At 36.4% G+C, this 20,364-nt stretch overlaps 1 protein-coding gene across 1 annotated transcript; it reads right to left on the bottom strand.

Annotated features, from left to right (window-relative positions):
- Positions 1-865: 865 nt before the first annotated feature.
- On the bottom strand, positions 866-3,740 carry LOC136243881 (uncharacterized). Its single transcript, XM_066035441.1, has 7 exons — positions 3,614-3,740; positions 3,308-3,463; positions 3,127-3,255; positions 2,349-2,471; positions 2,111-2,236; positions 1,306-1,785; positions 866-1,242 (listed from the first exon to the last, which is right to left on the bottom strand). Exons 1-7 carry the CDS (start codon positions 3,672-3,674, stop codon positions 1,016-1,018), a joined length of 1,302 nt encoding a protein of 433 aa, XP_065891513.1. The 5' UTR covers positions 3,675-3,740; the 3' UTR covers positions 866-1,015.
- Between the last annotated feature and the right edge of the window lie 16,624 nt (positions 3,741-20,364).

The raw sequence follows: 20,364 nt of genomic DNA, 5'->3' as shown, positions 1-20,364 counted from the left end.
GAATAAAAAATTAAGTTAAAAAAATTAGGCCAGATTTGCGAAAATGGGACTTTTCATACACACCCGATTCTATGAACTTGAAAAAAGTCTAACTTAATGTTCAAAAACACATACAGAAAGCCTGAAAATTTCTGCAACCATTAAGTAATAGTTAGAGACCTACCACGAGGATCTTCGTGATTTTAAAAACCCAAGGTGAAGCCAAGGGTTTTTAAAGCCACGAAGATCCTCGTGGATTTTAAAGACACAAAGATCAAAGGGTTTTATGTATACGATTTTCTAAGTTATATTGGTGCTCACTATACTGATCAAATTTCAGGTCAATAGCTTTTCCCATTCTGAAGTTATGAATTATAGTGATCAGAAGATTGTATGCTTGTGTGCGACTGTGCGTGGAAGACCCCATTTTGCAAATCCAGTCATGTAAATATATAAACTATTATGTGACTGGGGCCTGCAAAAAAAAGAACATGTGGGAAAACAAAACTTTCCTACATGACTCATAACTTTCAAAAGCATTTTGGTATTGCCATGCAATTTTCAGCATTAATTAAACAACTAATTGGCTCCAAACCAATTGTGTAATCTTTATTTTTATTCACTATAATGCTATTTCTGAATCACTAAAATAACTATCAAGTGTAGAAGTAGGTAGTCTCATTGATGGAGGTTTCAAGCTAAACAAAAAATATCAATGTAGTACTGAATGAAAGCAAATATTTAGGTACAGTGCTTGATATTATATCAAGAGTTAATTTTTTTATCTCTTCTTATAGTTAAATCAACAGCTTGTATTGTACCTCTAGCTTTTAATTTGTCAGACTGGTACTCTGTAAAAGTTTTCAGTGGATTTTGATAAATCTGGTTAATCTTAATTATGAACATAAATCAATATGTTAATATGCAATTAATTTATAAGAATCTATGTAGCTATATAGTGTATCTGTGCTGCGATTTAGTACATTTTTAGATAATGGTGTGCAAAGCATGAAAAAGTCCAACTTTAGAGTTGAAGTTACAGGTTAAAATCAGCTGATAGAATATGTGGCACCACATAATCAAGAATCCTTCCCTTGATCAGTCCTTCTCCTTGGTGGCCATAATTCATCACTTTCCAACATTGTCTATCAGCATCACCAGTCATTGTGGAGTCTCTGGTAACTGGTACTGGATCTCGTCCATCTGAGTATATCAACATCTCTCTCTGTATGTCAATGTTAACCCCCTTCATCATGAATTGACCTACAGAGGAGAAGTATATATATAATTATATCATTAATGTAAATAAAAACCAAGTACTCTTACCCATTAGTCCATGTAAGTCAGCAAACTCATCATATTCTAGATTCCAGTCTACATTGAGATGGTTGCTATGGAAGCTGACATCAAAGTCAGCTCGTGGGTCAGTGTATGATACATGTACAGTGGGATTTCCTGTTTGTTTTTCTATTCCCTGAATGAATTTGACTTTATCATTATCGCTGATGATTATTTTCTTGATTATTGAAGCCTTAAAACTTCCACGACCAACCACAGTAACTGTCTGTTCAGCAGAATCAAATATGATAGCTTCAGATTCATTGGAGTTGTGAGGGATTACAGCCAGTTTGCCAATCCAGGTAGCTTCACTTGTATCTCCAACACTATCCACAAACTGAGCATTAATGATGAAGTTCTTATTGTAAATCAGGTTGAAAGCCAAGCCAGGATATCCTTGGATGGAGTAGCACAATAATTCCTTTGATAGTAGTGGAACAATGAAGTGAGGATCTCCCCACACTTCAACTGTTAAAACAAAATTTTAACATGTAATGGATGCTCATTGTTGAAGTGTTAAATACTATTCAAAAATACTGTGCTAAAATACGTAGTTGTGATAGTAACATAGCACAAGGTGAGGTTATGTGTGCTAATGGAGTAGCTATCTACTATTTGCAGTAATTGCATGCAATCATAGTTTTTGCTAGCTTAAAACAGTATACGTATTTACAATACTGATTTTATACACATGTATACATGTACAGTAGCTACACCATTATACCACACCTAATGTACACAAATACAGTAACTAAGTATGCTCACATACACCATTATGTATAATAAACAGTACCTTCGCAACGTTTGCAAGTTTTGGTATCAGGGTCTTTGTAGGATCCTGCTCCAGGTAGGGAACAGCATTCACTGAAATTAGCAGCAAATGTGCCTTCACCATCACAAGTGTCCCCAAGGAAGCAAACTGCATGAAATATTGATGTTGAATACTTGTACATATTTAGTAGCTATTATGTCAATAGAAATGTGTACAATTATGACCATGTGACTGTTGCACATATTAACAATAAACTTACGATCACAGGGTTTGCATTCATGTGTCATAGGGTCTTTGAAAAACTTTCCACGCATTGCTCCGCACTCTCTGATATCATCAGCATATATTCCAGGACCATCACAGTCATTTCCATCAAAACAAACTGCAAAAAAACCAAATGGTTATAAAAAGTGGGAGACAATACTTAAGAATAAAAGTTGTGTATGCAATTCACTTGTAGACACACATAAATTTAAATTTATGCCATAAATGAAATATACAAACTAGTGTGTGCTAATATGTACATATGTATGTGTATGTGCGTGCGTGCGTGCGTGCGTGCGTGCGTGCGTGCGTGCGTGCGTGCGTGCGTGTGTGTGTGGATGCATGTACATTAGTGCTGAAACTATTATTCGGTTATTTGACTATTCGGTAGTTATGACACTATTAGATTTGTTAACACACACTATTTGAATAATCGTTAGCACTTTGTACATTTTATTCAGTTGGAAAAACCAGCCTTGAAACTTAAGATTGTAATTGAAGTGATGTATCTATACTGTAAAAACTCTATTTTAGAAAAGATACTGTAGAAGTAGCTCTTACACTTTAGCTACCTTGTTCCCTAACAAAAGGTTTCAGTACTTGTCAACAGAAGTATAAGCTTAAAGAATAATCGAGTATTCGGTCATTTTGTTTGCAACTATTCGAATAGTAAAAAATGCTATTCATTTCAGCACTAATGTACATATGTATGTGTGTATGTACGTAGTATATGTATTCATGTGCACAATAATATTGCTGTATGTACCCCTTACAAGCACACAAATGACAGGTTCCAGTGCTAGGGTCCCTAAAGGAACGCCTATTCCTTGTAGAACAACACTCTTCCACAGTGAATACTTGGTCACCAGTCTCACTGGCACAATTCTTATCAACATGGCATCCTATTAATACAAAGCATAGTAGCAAGTGATGATTTGTTGATTTTGGACTTACCTAGTGTGGCACAACGGATGCATGTTTCAACTCCTGGGCCACTACCAAATGAATCTTGTCTCTGCAGTGGATCATAATTGTTACAGCATTCTCCAAATGTCTTGTTGAAATCTGGTGCCACATTTTCACAGGCTGGTGATCCCACATGACAAGCATCTGCAAAAGAAAAGTGGATGTTTACTTCATTGTACAGTAGTAACAGTAACATGAGATCTGTATTTACAATTACACACTTAAATATTTTCAGTCACTATGAATACTACACTAACAGTAATGACACTCACAATACAATGTAAATGTGCTTACCATCAGCAAAAGTTAGGTTTTGCTGGAGCAAAACTGCAATGATGATTATCAGTTTAAACATGGTTATCTTCAGTAGATTGTTGGCTGTCTAATGCTATACACAGCTATGCAACATACACAGAGCACTCTAGTATTGTAAAAGAGCTGCTACACCATTTGCTTTTATACACACAGAACCTGAAGTAGTAAGACTATATAAGGATGAATCTGAGAACATTTGGAGCAATTACAACACCGAACACCCACACATCTGCAAGAGCAGCCTTAAGATTTGGAAAATGTGTTCCTCACTTATACAGCATAACTACAAACTTAATTAGCTATGTTAGGTAAATATTGTTTCAAACACATATTAACGTTTCAAATACCTAGATTATGAATACCTATAGTTAAGCTCAAAACACACTATAATAGTGGTGAGTGCAGAGTATTTCTGAAAATAAAGAGTATAATTATGCTCTCTGTGTGTGTGATTATAAATAGTCTACCTTTGGTGAATGTAACTCTGAAAGTGTCAGCAATGCACGAAGTTACAGGAAAGTATGCACATGTATACTCCAATGTTACACCATCTAATATAGGTAGTTTTATTTTGATAGTGATGCACCTACATTTTCAGTATGTGGTGTGACCATGAGCTGGGGATATTTTGTAGAACATGTGTTACTCCAGCTCACAACATTCAGACCTAAATAATTTTATGTATGCGTATTAAAAAAATAGCTATAGTGGTTTAATATTAACGATACTATGTAAGAGTATTTATACAGTTTGTAGCTAGACGAGTAAACAAAAGAACACTGTTTTGCAAACAAGACACAATTAATGGAGTACTGGATACAGGTTATGTTGAGGAACTAAGTAAAATTAAATCAATGCATGTAATGCAACAATAAGTCAATAAACACATATATACATAGCTTGTACATCAAAAAATTTGAATTGGCTTATTTGATACCTATCTTGCTATAAAATCAACTGGGTTTGTTACATCACAGGGATGCATGTGTGGGATGAACTGTGCACTTGTATTTTGATATGCTATAGTCTGCAACAGCAGGATCATTGCTACTAATTTGATTGCATTTTGTTGGCTCATGGACATCTAATATCTAGTTTTACCTGTAGGAAGTGACCAAGTATGGTGCATCTCTTGGACCAGTTTAAGCACGTACAGCTGTACACAAGTTCAAATGATATCCCCAACAACCATGTGTAGGGATACTTATCACTAAAAATAAGAAGTAATATGATAACATCTTTTTAATAAGACAAGATGATGAATTTAATAATAGAATGCCTATAAGCAGCATAATCTGTGTTACAAGTAAGATTAGATTTGGTACTTAATCATTAAAACCACATGAACCAGAGAGTGGTTTCTTTTCAGCATTTGTTTGAGTAGTACTAAATATTATACGCTTTTTAACCAAGCTGTAAAGCTTACAAGGACACTACTCTTAAACTGGTCAATGTAGTTAAGAGACTGAACTTCTGTTTGGTGCAAATTTCAGCGAAAATCTCCAATGCATGTGTAAGCGATGACAGTACAAAACATGCTGTATTTTTACCCTCAAATTAATTCTTCTATGGTCAGGGCCGCCCACAGGGGGGGGAAACTGGGGCATTTTGCCCAGGGCCCCAGCCTGAAAGAGGCCCCATGAAGGGCCCCCTGAATACCTGTTTAAAAGATCGATATACTCTAATAGAGCAGTCAGATCTAAATACTCTAATAGAGTAGTCACAGTATTCTTCAGAGGAGCAGTGTAGCAAGCTTATAGATAAGGAGATATGGTTGGTGATGGGTAGTTATTGTCATTGCCAGCAGGTTGTGACCTTTTTTTTTTTTTTTTTTTTTTTTTTTGGTCTTCACCTTACAACTTGGGTGAAGGGCCCCACTTTAACTCTTTGCCCTGGGCCCCTTAATTTCTCTGGGCGGCCCTGTCTATGGTACCACTTATGGCTCACTAAAAATTACTGCAGTGGCTTGTGATATTGCTATCGTTAAAAAGCATTGTATGGGAGCAAATTTTTTACACTATAAAAGTTCATTGTCTTTCTGTTACAGCTTCAGAAATCTGAACCAAAATCAAATAGTAATTTTCTTACATGTACGTGTAGGTGATTTAGTGAACCATAAAGCTCATTTCAACAAGTATATACCTAGAAAATTCAGCTAGGTAAAATTTGCAAAGTTAAAAGCCACAGATGGAAAATAAGAGACCAGATCCAAAATTTGTATAATTGTGTATATAGATTAGTTCTATACTGTACTTTTAGTTAAAACACTAAGCAGAATGTTATGCTACACTCTACTAGAGCGTGGTGATTTTTCAAGTACCACAAACACATCTAAATTTAAAAAAAACTAGCAATAGCATATTGCACGTGAAGCCATAGGAATTGGTAGCACGCTTGCTTTATCAGGATATTGGTCCCTGTGCCATTCTTTTTTACTTCAGGTACAGCAGAATATAAAACAGGAGAGCAGCTCAGAGCACCTGGCATTAAAATAACTGTAATATTAGCTCCGTATATACTCTAATGTTAGCACTTTATTTGAAGTAATCATCATCATCTTATAGGTGCCTAAATTTCAATAAATTTTCAGACTTAAGTTTTAAAGTACATAATACATTATGTATGATCCCAGCCAGACGCACAGTGAATCAACATACCACCCTCTCCTAATGCAACACTTTGTACTAGAAATTTCATGTAGTTCTGTGTTAGCTTTACCAAATCCCAACTCTGGTAGTTCTCCCATGTGATGTTGAGATCACAGTAGCACAGAACAAGGGGTATGTTAAAATCTACATCAACCATCAGCCGTGACCAATTGTATCAAAGGCCTTGTACTAGATGCTTGTTCTCTCGGTATTCTTTGAAAAATTCACAACCTGGATAAGGCATGGATTAAGTTAAAGTTATTGTGGTAGTGATGACCTTTGTCCACTTTCTCAGATGAAGTTACTGGGACACCAAATTTTATCATCTTGTTTCCACCATGGGATGGTTGGGTAAGTATGATCTTGGAAATTTAGCACACAAAACATAAGCAGCCACATGTATGATTTTATACATTCACCCCTGCTATAATTTTGACAATTTTATAACCGTGACTCTAATCACCTGCCATTGTAACACTGTAGTGATAAAATTCTAAAGAGCATATAGCAGTGTGTATTAACATGTAGACACTCAGTATGTATCATGTATGGAAATATGTTTCTCTTTACGTGACTACATGCAATTGCCATTTGAGTGGGCATTGTTACATAAATGCCATAACACAATTTACCAAAATTAGAAAACAATGTATCCTGAGATGCCACTATAGCAATGTTTTGGTTATAACATACGTATAGGATGTCTTTAAAACTGACTATGAGTACACTGGTATATTGATGTCAATTACTGGTATATCGAGAGAATGACTCTTTAATTTTAAAGTTCATTGAATTTTTCATTGCCCACAAGATAACCCAGCATTCTTCTCAAAGTAATATCCCACCCTTACTAAAGTTGGTCAGTTTCTGAAAGCAATTAGCTAGGTCCACAAGTCCAGAAATGGGTTTTCAAGTTTTAACACCATTGAAAAGGTTATTATAAGACTGGTATTTATGTAGAGTCAGTCATATGCATCTTTGAATAATGCACACTGGCATATACAGTATCCGAGGTGTATATACATGTACTTTGAATAACATGTAACTGGTCTGTTTTAGCTGATAATATTTCAGCACCCATACCTGACTGTTATAATTTATGATCTGAGTTATTGATCGTAGTGGCCAAAAATCTTCAGTTAATGTCAAGCATATAATGAAGCCATTTGACCACTGCAGCCATGTACTGTACAGTAGCTATACACATAGATAGTAAAATTGCCAGTAACACATGTAATTCAATACCAGTGCTTCACACTGGATTGCACAGAGTGACGTGAGCATAACAAACTTTATGAAGCTCATGAACATTCATGTTTTTGCTGCAGTGTGAATTCCTTTTTCATGTGTTATAAGAGTTTTATCAAAATGATTCCTACATACTGTTGTACAATGTATGTATATGGATATTTAGTGTGTGTGTGTGTGCGTGTGTGTGTGTGTGTATGTGTGTGTGTGTGTGTGTGTGTGTGTGTGTGTGTGTGTGTGTGTGTGTGTGTGTGTACATTGGTTCATTAACTACATAAAGAGTACATAAGTGTTTCATGAATACCATGCATGCAGTGTATCACCAAGGCTATCTGTACTTTAGGTTGATGGATTGTGCTCCAGTAACTGGGACTTAAGCTGCGATTGACTGGGCTTTAGACTCTATTTCACTGAGAAAGTAACCAGCTATATGATGGCAGTGTGTATATCTGGTATGCAGATTACATACAAATTCAGTGCAGTCACTACAGAGCGTGTAATTGAGACAATGACAACAAAACACACTAGTAGAAATTCATGAAGCTCTACTACTAATAAGCTCCACTATACATAGTCCTGCTCCAGTAGCAAGTGATGTATTTTATAACTGTTTATTGCTGACTTGGTGCTGCACAATTAGTTAGTGTAAATTCTTGTTATCTGATATTACATAACCCACACTGCATGTGTAATAATTATACACATTTCCCTTACACTGTGTTAACCTAGACTATTTGATTAGTTACAACGGCATGCTTATTTGTACATGTGTGCACTAAAGTGTGTACACCTACATGACATTGATAGCTTGCTAACAGACAAACTTTTATTTGTATGTCAGCAAAATAAAATTCAGAATTTATTATTTTAATTAACTGTACATGTCACCATTATGGAGGTACACACACAGGCACAGGCACACAGACACACACACAGACACAGACACAGACACACACACACACACAGACACACACACAAACACACAGACGCACACTGAGAGAGATTGAATAAAAGCAAAATGGATGTATATTACCTCATAATTATGTACACATAATGCAATCATCTCAGCCTATAATACAATAGATGTGTATATTTAATAAAACGAAAATCATGTAAGTAGCAAACATTGTTGATGCCATCTGAGTCTGAGTAGAATTCATGTAGTTGTGAAACTGAGTCAAATAACTAGATAGTTTCCAGATAATGTGGCTGCTACAAATACTATGGAAGTTGTTGATTTACACTTGTGTTACAAGACATTTACACTTGTGTTACAAGACATTTACACTTGTGTTACAAGACAGACATACATTCTTAGACTCTATTTACGCTGTTTTGGGTGGTTAATAAATCTCATATACTCCACCTTGTTTTCTAATATACTCCACGCCTTCACGCACAATATAACATATGCTCAAAATTCGGTTTGTCCAATCGCTATGCGTTGTTCACGTGTAGTGATTTAACGAGCGCAATTATTTTGTCACGTGAGGACGTATAGTTGCCATGGCGCTAGTATTATCGTAAGAAAACCAGCCGCTTATGCCAAGCCTACAGCAGAAACAGCCGTGGATGAGGTAAGTAATCTGAGTGTAATGTGAAATAGAGTCTAAAGCAGTTATACGGGCACAATGTGGAGTCTATGAAATTTATAAACCCTCAGGCCCTTAGTAGCGCCCTCGCTTCGCTCGTGCGCTACAGCCCGGGCCTTCGGGTTTATAAATTTCATAGACTCCACATTGTGCCCGTATAACTATTATTTAATGTGATTGAATGTTTATTATACAGTGTAGCGACCTTGTAATGAATTAACACTTTTATTATTAGTATGTCCAGCTTTTAGTAAGGAAATGTAATCTTTGTGGCATTCCCAAAGTATTTTCAAAAGGACTGTGTACATCATAAAAATTCAGTTACTCTGTTAAATAAATACTAGTGAATAATTGTCCATGTGGCATGCTATAATAACTAATAATAATGGCATCAATCTGCTTTTATTCAAGCCTTTATTATGCCACATTGTAAGTGGAGCAATACGTTGGGTGTTTAATTAAGGCAGCCAGTGATGGTACATTCTTTACTTGTAAGGTAATAAGCACCTATTACCATAATATGGTAAATGTTGAAACTGGAAATGTAAGAGTAAGTTCATGTATATACACAGATGATACATTAAACTAACTATATAAAGTTACTTGTCTGTGGTCTTAAACCTTTAGATTAGAAATATTGACATTGTAACAAATTGTTTTCTACATTGCACGATTCCTTGACTATCAAACTTAATTATTACGGTACTACTTAATTAAATATGCAATGTTAACGTACGTAACTACATGATTATTATAGATTCCACATGAACAAATATATACCTAGGTGCCTACTGTGCATTGGTTAATACAAGTTTATTATGAATCAATCGAAAGAATAATATTAATATTTGTTATATGCATAGCATAGTACATAGCAGATATACATACACAGTACAGTAAATCACTGTACTACTATATACAGTAGCTAAACATACTGACTGTATTTGCATGTATGTGGATTCATCATTGTACATAATGCTTCAGTATGAACATGTATACTACACCATGAACCCTATAGCCATGTATGTGTATACATAAGACTTTTACATCATGGTACAACACAGTGTACATTAGGCATGCATAGAAACTTGATCACTCTAAACAGAATCCATGATGTGTAGATGTCTTACACAATAAGGCTATTTCAAAAATACCCACTTGTTGTTGGCTAGCTATGGCTTTACAATCTTCTCATTTAACATATGTACAGTAGCTATATACTTATTAAGTCCTATGTTAACAGTCACACCATGTTGTAGCTATAAATGTGCGGTTGTAGCAAAATTAATGTCTTCTAGAGGCATAACCATAATCAGTTTTGTAATTAGAATTGAGGCCCCAATTTTGTAAAGGTACTTTTTTCACACACACACACAGAACCATTATTGATGATTAAAACATACAGAAACTAAAATTGTTTAATTGTGGTGTGTCCTCGGGCACACATGACCACAACATGGAAAATCATAAAGTGGCTTTATTAATACGTGTACTTAATAACTCTGTTGATGATACATTGATTGTATTCTTTTGGGTTGGTACTCTGGACACATCAGACACCGTATGTCTGTCCAGTAAGTAAATAAAAAGTAAAATATTAATTTACAATAAAGAAATAAATAACGCTATGGCTAAAGGTAGATCCTATAGTTACCAAACTTTTGCCACGACTGGATCTAGCTATTCATATAGCTAGGCATAATTGTATTCAGTATAAGCAGAGTAGCTAGCTATACAATGCATAGGCGGCGGAAAGGGGGGGCTAGGGGGCTGAAGCCCCCCCTCAGAATGATATCACACCGAAATTATCTTTCTTGGAATGGGGCTGAAAACCGTGATAAAGATCGAGATACTCTAATAGAGCAGTCACTCTAATAAAGTAGTAAGTGTGTAGCGAGCTATGTAAGGATTTTTATGTAGTTTATCAGCTAGAAATAGTAGCTGGTGAGGTGGAAAGCTCTTGTCAGTTGGTTGTGACCTTTTTTTTTTTGGTCTCACCTTACCAAACTATAGAAATAAGTTTGGGTCAGCCCAGCCCCCCCTCATATCAACTACTTCCTCCGCCGCTGATACAATAATACCATCCACACATATTAAGTTAACGCAGTGGGAGCAAGAAATGGTCACGTGAAGCTGCCAGGCTCAGTTTGAGGCCAAAGGAGGCTGTTTATCCACTGAGAGCACCTGTTATCGTCCCCAAACTATCTAATGCTGCCTGGTAGAGTCTACAAGAGCTGGCGGCCTGGCAAAGATGGCCAGACTGTTGGTGGCCGCGAGTGGCCTGACACCACTGAACTGGAATCCAAGACAAAATTTAATAATGATCACGTATAATCTGGAAATCTTGGTTAGGAAGCTTGAATATCTGAAAATGGAATCTCAACGAACGTCCACCTTGCTAGCTAGTTACCACCGGTGGATCCACGACTACGGCCACAGAAAGCACACCCAGCAAAGTGGTAATGGGGTAGAGTATATAGTAGTAACAACTGACTTAGAGAGAACCATCATTAATAATTGATGAGAAAACATGCATGATTACAAATAAATTATATATAATTATGTGTCCTCGGACAACATGCGACCACATGTCTGACCAACAGTGGACAGCAGTGGGCATGGCAAGGAAAAAAAAAAAAAATTTAGGTACAAAACTAAAGTTACTGCTTAAATTATATACAGATTAAAAACAGTCCGGGTTGATTGTCCATTCTTTAGAGTTCCTACCATAAAATATTCTCTGTGAAGCAGAAATTGAGGCACTGGCCATCTTGAACAAAAGATTTCTAGCACTTCCTTTGGAAAATAGGGATACTTGCCGGGCAAAATTTATCACATCCTTAATTACAGCAATAGAACTAGGTTGAAAATGGCCCAAAACACTGACTTCCACAGTTGTGTAGCAGTGAGGAATCTTCAAACGATCCAATTCAGCCAAAAGCTGTACATACTCAGGTTTATAAACTTTGCGGTTGTGTGCAGACTCCAAATGATGTATTGAGTCCAATGGACATGTAAGCTCTATAATGCCCATCGATGCAGAGTGTCTGTTATAGATGACAACATCGGGTCTGTAAGGAGTGACTAAGACATTGGAGGGGATGGTTTCAGGAGGAGAGTCATTAAAACGATGTCCCTGCAGGTCCGCATAGACACTGACCATTTGGCAATCAGAAAAGAGAGTAATTAACTGAGAAATTAAAGTGAACAGTACTTGATTATGTCTATAGGTGTACCTTTGTTGGGATAGTGCTACTGGGCAACCACCTAAAATATGAGCGGTAGTTGGCCGGTTAGAGTCACAAAGGGTACACTTGGCACCACACTGTATGTGCCAGCGACGCAGGTTAACAGCACAATCTACTGCATGTAACTGATAACTCACTTGCAATCTACTGCACATAAACGAAGCTGGATCAGTCGTGTCACGTAAGATCACATGACCCTACAAAGAAATCATTGCTGCCCTGGTCCCCTGGAGACTTCTAAAGTGTTGGATTTAAGTCTTCCCATGTAAGTTCAGGTGATTCACTCATGTCAATCTTTACGTTTTTGCCCTACAAAAGTGACGGACATGTAATTCACGTGATTTTTAGGTTAGGTAAGGTCTAGCTATACCAATAACACTTTGTAGCACTTAAAGCCATAAGGGTCATTCCATGTCAAATCACCAAGGGTACCTCTCGGATTTTGATGAAACTTGGTGTGTTTGGAGTACCTAGTACTGTGCTCATCACCCTTACCACAGTAAATCAGATTAAAAACATAAATAAACAGGAAAACAAAAGTGGTCTTTAAATACAGGTGGTTACTAATACAGGTTGGAAAGTTAACATGGCCTTATTAGGAGTGGTTATTAGGGGTTTACACTGACATACAACAATAATAGACACAGAATTCCACTACATAACATAACACATTTAATTATATCTCTTGAACCCATTGTGGCCCCACCACAAAATTTTATCAACAATAGACCATGACCCTATTATTATTTACCAAGAAATTAAAAGCAGCACTTCTTTGAAATATTAAGAATTGATGGAACCATTTTAAAGCTAAATTAAGTGGATATCCCATAATTTATGGCTCACTTGAAAGGTAAATCAACAGTCTTCAATCACTGAAAATTTTATTTAATGTTCACACAGTGATGAGTTGTGTTTTATTCAGTTATCTCTATAACCCATGGTTATTGTTTTCAATTAAAAATTCAACTGTCCATATAGTTACCAATACAGACAACTAATATAACTGCCATGTTGTGACAGCCATATACAGACAGCAAAACAGAAAAAAAACTTAAGTAGCAAAATAATGCAAGATTTCATATTGCCTGGGAATTTACTAAGCTGCTTAACAAGTTATTCAATAAATCACATACCCCAAATGTTTCTATCATTAGCAAGTAAAAATTTGTAAAGGAGTTTAATGTCTTGACAATCACTTTGTTAGAGAATTTAGCTGTTTGTTAAACTTTATTGCTCTAGAGAGGTATGTACATGTACCTACTGTACTCATGTACCAGTTTTCACAGTACAATAAGAATTGTAAAACATTTGGGTATAAGATTTAACTGTTGAAGATGGTGAATATTTAGGGATCTTTAATTTGGTTCACTTTAAACACATTTCAAAAATTATCAAATATTCAGCAATACTATACCTTTAAATGTTATTACTAACAGGAAAAATGATACAACCCATATATGCATGATCAGAAAATACATACATACACAGAGTGTTTGATGATGTTGTCAGTGCTAAGGTACGTAGCTAGTGCTAGAAGATTATTTACTTGAACTGATCAAAATTAATATTACTTGCAGTTTCAAAATGTCATCCTTTAGCGTTAATTAAAGAATAGTCTTCAAAAACCTTGTCAGACATGTAATGGTTGCAAGTTATTTCAATATCACATAATCCTGCCAGTAGCGAACTATTAATACGATATAGCTCATTTGTGAGTAACGTAGCCATTGGTAATACTGTTTTGGTGAAGCAATGACAGTCAGGCAACACTCTCTGTATTTGTTCACATGCTGACATAACATAACCTAGTACAGTAGGTCTCCTTCACAATATGGACTCTATCATGGTAACTGCTTGTGATGCTATGGAATAAGTAGGATATGTTTTAACATACTGTTGAATGGTTTGCAATATGCACTGGTATTTCCCTTCACTTAGGAGATCGTTGCACATTTTGAGTCAATGTTCTGCTCAATTTGTGAACACCCTTTAACACTTTCTGACAGTTATCAATCAATGAGTTAATTTGTGCTTCTAGTGTTGGCAAAAATTTTGTAAGACATGTTCTCGTAACCAAAGTACGAAAACATTCCAAGAAACATATAATATGATGAGGATCCTGTAATGTGATCATACTTATATTCCACAAACAAATTGGTAGTTTATAACATTCCAAATCTGTCATTATGTGTTGTAGTTGTTGTTTAGGAGTCATAATTGCCTGTGCTCCACCTACTGTATTAAAACAATGGCATAGTGCTTCATGCACTGCTTCAGCTTCACCTGGTTGTGGTGCTAGCCTATACAGTTCGGTACTATCCATGTTCTCAAGAATAAATTGACTGATGGTAGAACGAACTTCTACACAATTTTGGATGGTATTAACTGGAGGTATTGTAATGTCAGTAAATTGAACTACACCATAGGACCATAACTCATCAGCAATTTCTCTTGCTCTGTGTTCAGTAGTGCTCCACAGACTGTGTAGTACTGCTGTTTGTAGTGAAGTTCCTATTTTAGTCCACAAACTTAATGATATTAATTTGTCTGATAATACTTTTGACAATAATTCCAATGTCACATTTATGCAAACTCTAACAGCATATTTGCGACTTCTGCCAATATTATTCTTGTCAAAAGCTGTTAAACCAGTATCATGTAATTTTGCTTGCACATTTTGGATGGTTTTATTTTGAGGCAAATGATGTTTTATGTAATGAGACAATTGTCCTCTGATGAGTGACAGAAGCAGTGGCCACAGGTGGACATCTTGAGCTAGTTCATCAAGTAAGTTCCTATCCTCTTGTGACAGTTGACTGATTTCAATCACTCCACAGGTCAGTAGAGAGATAGCTTCACTTTGCTCCACTGGACCTACACTATCTACCTGTTTGGTAGGTATGTATTGATCAATATCATTCATCCTGGTAGTGAGGACTATTTTACAGTTGCTAAATGCCTTCACTATTGGCTCTACATCTTCAACATGCCACACATCATCAATAATGACAAGAAGATTACGACAATAAAAAGACTTGTAAATTGATTTATTTCTTGTTCAGTTTGATTGATGTCACCTTGTTTCAAGTATTAACTAGTTAGCAAGTGATATAATTAGCTTAGTTTCATGCTTGGATCAGTAGCTTGTGGTCCAAGCTCTATAAAACAACATCATCTTTGAATTGTTCCTTTATCACAGGGTGATGACATAAAGCAGTGACAACAGAAGTCTTGCCAAATCCACCTATACTCCAGTAACCATTAAATTTGTCCCATAACTATTAGGGTCATTGGTGGACTGACATAATTTAGTGACCATTTCACTTAGTATTTTATGACGAGGGACATAGTTTGTAGGCAATGGTGGAGGTGGTGGGCATCTTATTCCTGTAATATAAAATAAGCTGTGTATGTATATAACATAAGTTATGCATTAAATTGGCTTCATAATGATTCCACATTAAACATGCACAGGTGTACAAAAGTATACATAACAATTACTATATACATCTGTATATTTATTGAATAATGTACGTACCACTCTGCGTGGGCAGTTCAAAGGTACCGCCAGTGCCATAATTTGCATATGGCACTGTTGAGACTGCAGTGAATGTACCTTATGATGCAATGGTTGCGATTTTGCAGGCCAAAACTGAGTGTATTATAAGTTATAGTAGTCTACACCGCAATATACAGATACATGCACTGGCTGCAGTTTTGTGCAGCATTGCACAAGTGCTGGTAGCCGAGACCGCTACGAGGAAAGGCACCTCACAGATCACTCGAATTCTTTTATAGCCTGACATATAAAAGTTGATTGTGGGCCATAACCGGTCACCATGCGTATAATGTTTACCAAGCAGCCAATGGCAATTGAAAAAGCCAAGACAGTAGCCACAACTCTAGTCTACATGTGCACACCTTACTAGCCTGGTGCCACCTGAACCCAGATTAAACCGTAGTCCACTTCGACAATGACTCAATAAACTACTATAGTCTAAATAATACTCACCATTTCGTTCGGTTGTGGCAACCATTTTTTGTCATGCCGCCAGATTCGAGTTTAGCCAGTGTGGAGGGAATTCACTACGCCATTCGGCTTTGTCACCCACAATCGATGTTAGAAACCTGGCCTTTATAAGAGGTGCAGCTGTCTAGTGAGACTCTCCCCATCTACTAGGTGAGTGCCGGAGTTGTATATAACAGTTATACAACGTGCATTAGTGCTCTGCCTGTATAAATGCACTTGCCTTTGGGCCTAATAAAGGCCCTCAGGCTCGTGCGTTTATATCAGGCAGAGCAGCCATGCCCGTTGTATAACTATATAATAAATATTGCTAGACAGTGGTTCCTCCATATCCGATCCCTAATTATCTGAATGTTCTGTTGTCAGAACTGTGAAAGTGACTGTTCCATTAGAGTATTTTGCCCAAAGTGTATGTTCTATTAGAGTATTTTAACTGAGCTCTGTACATAACTGTATGGGCTTCATTTATCCAAGCTTTTCCATTATCCAAACACACCTAGGGCCCAATGAGTTTGGATAATGGAGGAACAACTGTATGCTAAAATTTCCCAGAATGCTTCACGCCAATTGTGTCCTCAGTGCTCCCATTATGCTTGCATTATTTTAATCAGTGAATGCTCCAAGAGTATTTCACTACAAAGTGACTTTTCTATTATAGAGTATTGATCTAAAGAGCTATGTACAATGCATTTGAGTGCTCTATTGCAGTTTCCTCCACTGACTGCTTTGTTAGGATTTATATGTGACCAGATTTTACTAAACCGATCCAAATCGCACATTAGACAAAATCAAACTGACACCACCAGTGGATAGCTACACTATCATATTACTAGTTTTGACCCTCAGTACTACTCAAACTACTTGAGGTTGGTTTTAACAGACGTCTTTTCTGGAAGGTGTGGAGAGCTTGATTGGTGGTTTCTGGTCTTTTGAAGCGTCTGGCTTGGCAAGAATCAGTGGGTTTACTGGTGGATGGCCTGATAATGTTGACCAGACATTTTTCTGTTGATTTTGCTACATATCAGCCACTAAGAACAGCCCTGTAATCTTGTGTCTGGACTCCAATCATGGTCTGCCTCCATTTTGATGTCTGTCTCTTGCCCACCCTCCCTCCCTCCATCCCTTTGTGAGCACTTGTGATACTACTTCGCTCATCCAATTGCTCAGATTTTCTATCTTATTTGGCTGGAAACTCTACAAGCAGCTACAAGTACTGAAAGTGGTCTGAAAGGCAATAGACTGATGCATCTTTTTTGTAAATTTTAAATGCATTCTTGGTAAGTTATCCTGACTTGAATTCTTTAAAACCGTTTATTTCGAAACTTCCAATGTGTAATTTGGATTGTTTTTTCCAATATCCAACCCCATATGTAGTGCACCAAGGCATGAAGTTCCAAAAATATTCAACCTGCTCGCCCACTCATTTTTTATAAAATTAGTTAGGTATGTTCTACCAGTGTTTTTATACTTTTATGTTATGTCATACTCATTAGTATACTATGTCATACTTATTGGTATACTATGTCATACTCATTAGTATACTATGTCATACTCATTAGTATACTATGTCATACTTATTGGTATACTATGTCATACTCATTAGTATACTATGTCATACTCATTAGTATACTATGTCATACTACTTTATATTGTTTATTCTTGTCTGAATTGCTGCAGCATGCATGTTTATAAACAGTGGTATTTGATAAATTTCATTGCCAAAGCCATAAATTGACTTTACACAGTTATAAACAAAAACTAAATAGAAAATTTAGAATTTGTTCTACACAAGTTTTAGTCTAGCCAATCTTCTTCAAGAAAACAATGAGTATTCATAAAAATTTATAAGCATGTGAAACAAGTTTCATTTTTTTCAAAAACCTATGAAAATTGGAAAATGGGTATAATGTCCCTGTAAAAGCAAATTTTCCAAATCTATTCAACAGGAATTCTTTGGCTCAATGAGAGCTTTCATGAACTGCAATTGTTTAGCAAAACTCAGAAGTATGGAGGACTAGTTTCAAAAAAGCTAAAATCACTGATATGTAAATTGCGGCATTTTTGTGGTTGTTACCATAATAACAGCTATACAAATAAGTTGCAATATTTGAACATAATGATGTGCAAAAAACAGAAATAAGATATCTGTTATTGATCTGAAATTATCATCAAAACAAAATTTTGGAACTGCATGCCTTGGTGCACTATAACCTCCATAATTTGGAATATCCACCTAATTAATAATATGCTAGAATTATGCTGGCATTGCACTCAGCACAGATAATCTATAATAGAATAGCCATATATGTATATACGTATATACTTTGCCTCCAAAATGCAACTAAAATAAGCAAAGAATACATGATGAAACTATGAAATAATTATTATACAAGTAATAGTTGTAACACACCCATGAGGTTTGTATCTGATTTGTAAACAACTCCACCCTCAGGTCTGCGGCCATCGGGTGTCATGCTTACAAATCAGATACAAACTTCATGGGTGTGCTCTAACTGATTTGTGGTATGGGTCATGCGCAGATCAAAGGTGCCCATTTGTTATTGTTAGCACTTTACAGTGACCAGCACTGAAGTAACACGGAAGGAACAAGAACGTAAGGCTAATATTGGCTACCACTGAGTGCTGTGTATAGTGTACAAGGAACGATTTTTTACCCACCAAGTACTGTCTAGATGGTTAGTTAATTCATTGTTGGCTAGTTTATTCATTGATAGCGCGTTATGCACTAGCGCGAGATGTCATCATTGACGCTAATCACTCCTGACCATTGTACTGCTTCCTCATCATTTAGACGGGTGTAGCCAAAGCATCTGATATTCATTGTTGTGTGCTATAATCGCCTTAGTTAGCTTAATTTATTGGCGAACAAGTGTGTGGTATACAAACACCAATTTACAGTTGGTTCACTTGGTAATTAATCTAATACTATAAGGATAACCTTATCAAAGTGAGATTAGTAAATTTTTATGATTAAAATAACATAATCTTATATCAATCTAAACAATGCTCTTCCCTGTATGTAGGTACATTGTAGTGATCAATATATTTTAGGTGCAAAAACACAAGTTGATGTTTTGTGGGTATTATACATGTATGTTCATAATCTTGCTTGTATTATATACACTGCATATTGTATATGTATTACTAACGTGTCAGCATGTTTGATGACACTGAATTGGATGTAATTATGACATATGCATGTGTGTGCTTACATAGCCTGATCAGATTACATAATTATATGGCTTTACAGAGATGGTTAAACTGCACACAGTTACCATTGTTACTAGATTATACAAAAATGCAACACCCACAAATCAATTACATGCATGCATGTATATGAACATATTAATGAAGTTAGAGGTTAAAGTCAGCAGAAAGGATGTGCGGCACCACATAATCTAGGACAGCGTTGAAACCGGGTCGGGTCATCCGGGTCCGACCCGGTTTACAAATTATCCGGGTCTGACCGGGATTGGATCACGTGAGAAACGCAATTGTTCGTTTGACATCGTGGAAACTTATAAACGCTACTCGCGTAGCTCTTTCGTGAGCCACGCCCACTTATCGCGTTACAAACATACGCTCAACCACGCCCATTTATTAGTAAGTGCTGTCTGTAGCACGAAACTGTCCGTTGCTGTCTGCAAGCTTACGTGGAGCCACGCCCACTAATCGATCATTGTACGAGTTGTATATAGTCTAGTCTTGCAGCAGGATAAGTACTTTTGTGTGCCACACCCATTTTAATATATCGGGAAATTGTAATACTAGGTATGCACGAAGCCACACCCAATTGCTGCCTGTAAACTTACAGTAGCTACGTGGAACCAAACCTACTGACTGATTTTAAATTATAAACTTTTTAGGCTTAGTTATCACATAACTATTCGTTTACTCAACACGAATCGAACGCTGAAAACGTACACTTGTAGTCTCGCTTGCT

The sequence above is a fragment of the Dysidea avara genome, chromosome 2 (assembly GCF_963678975.1).
Source record: "Dysidea avara chromosome 2, odDysAvar1.4, whole genome shotgun sequence".
Taxonomy (NCBI): Eukaryota; Metazoa; Porifera; class Demospongiae; order Dictyoceratida; family Dysideidae; genus Dysidea; species Dysidea avara.
Note: the sequence above shows the minus strand (reverse complement) of the source record. Positions and strands in the feature narration are given on the sequence as shown.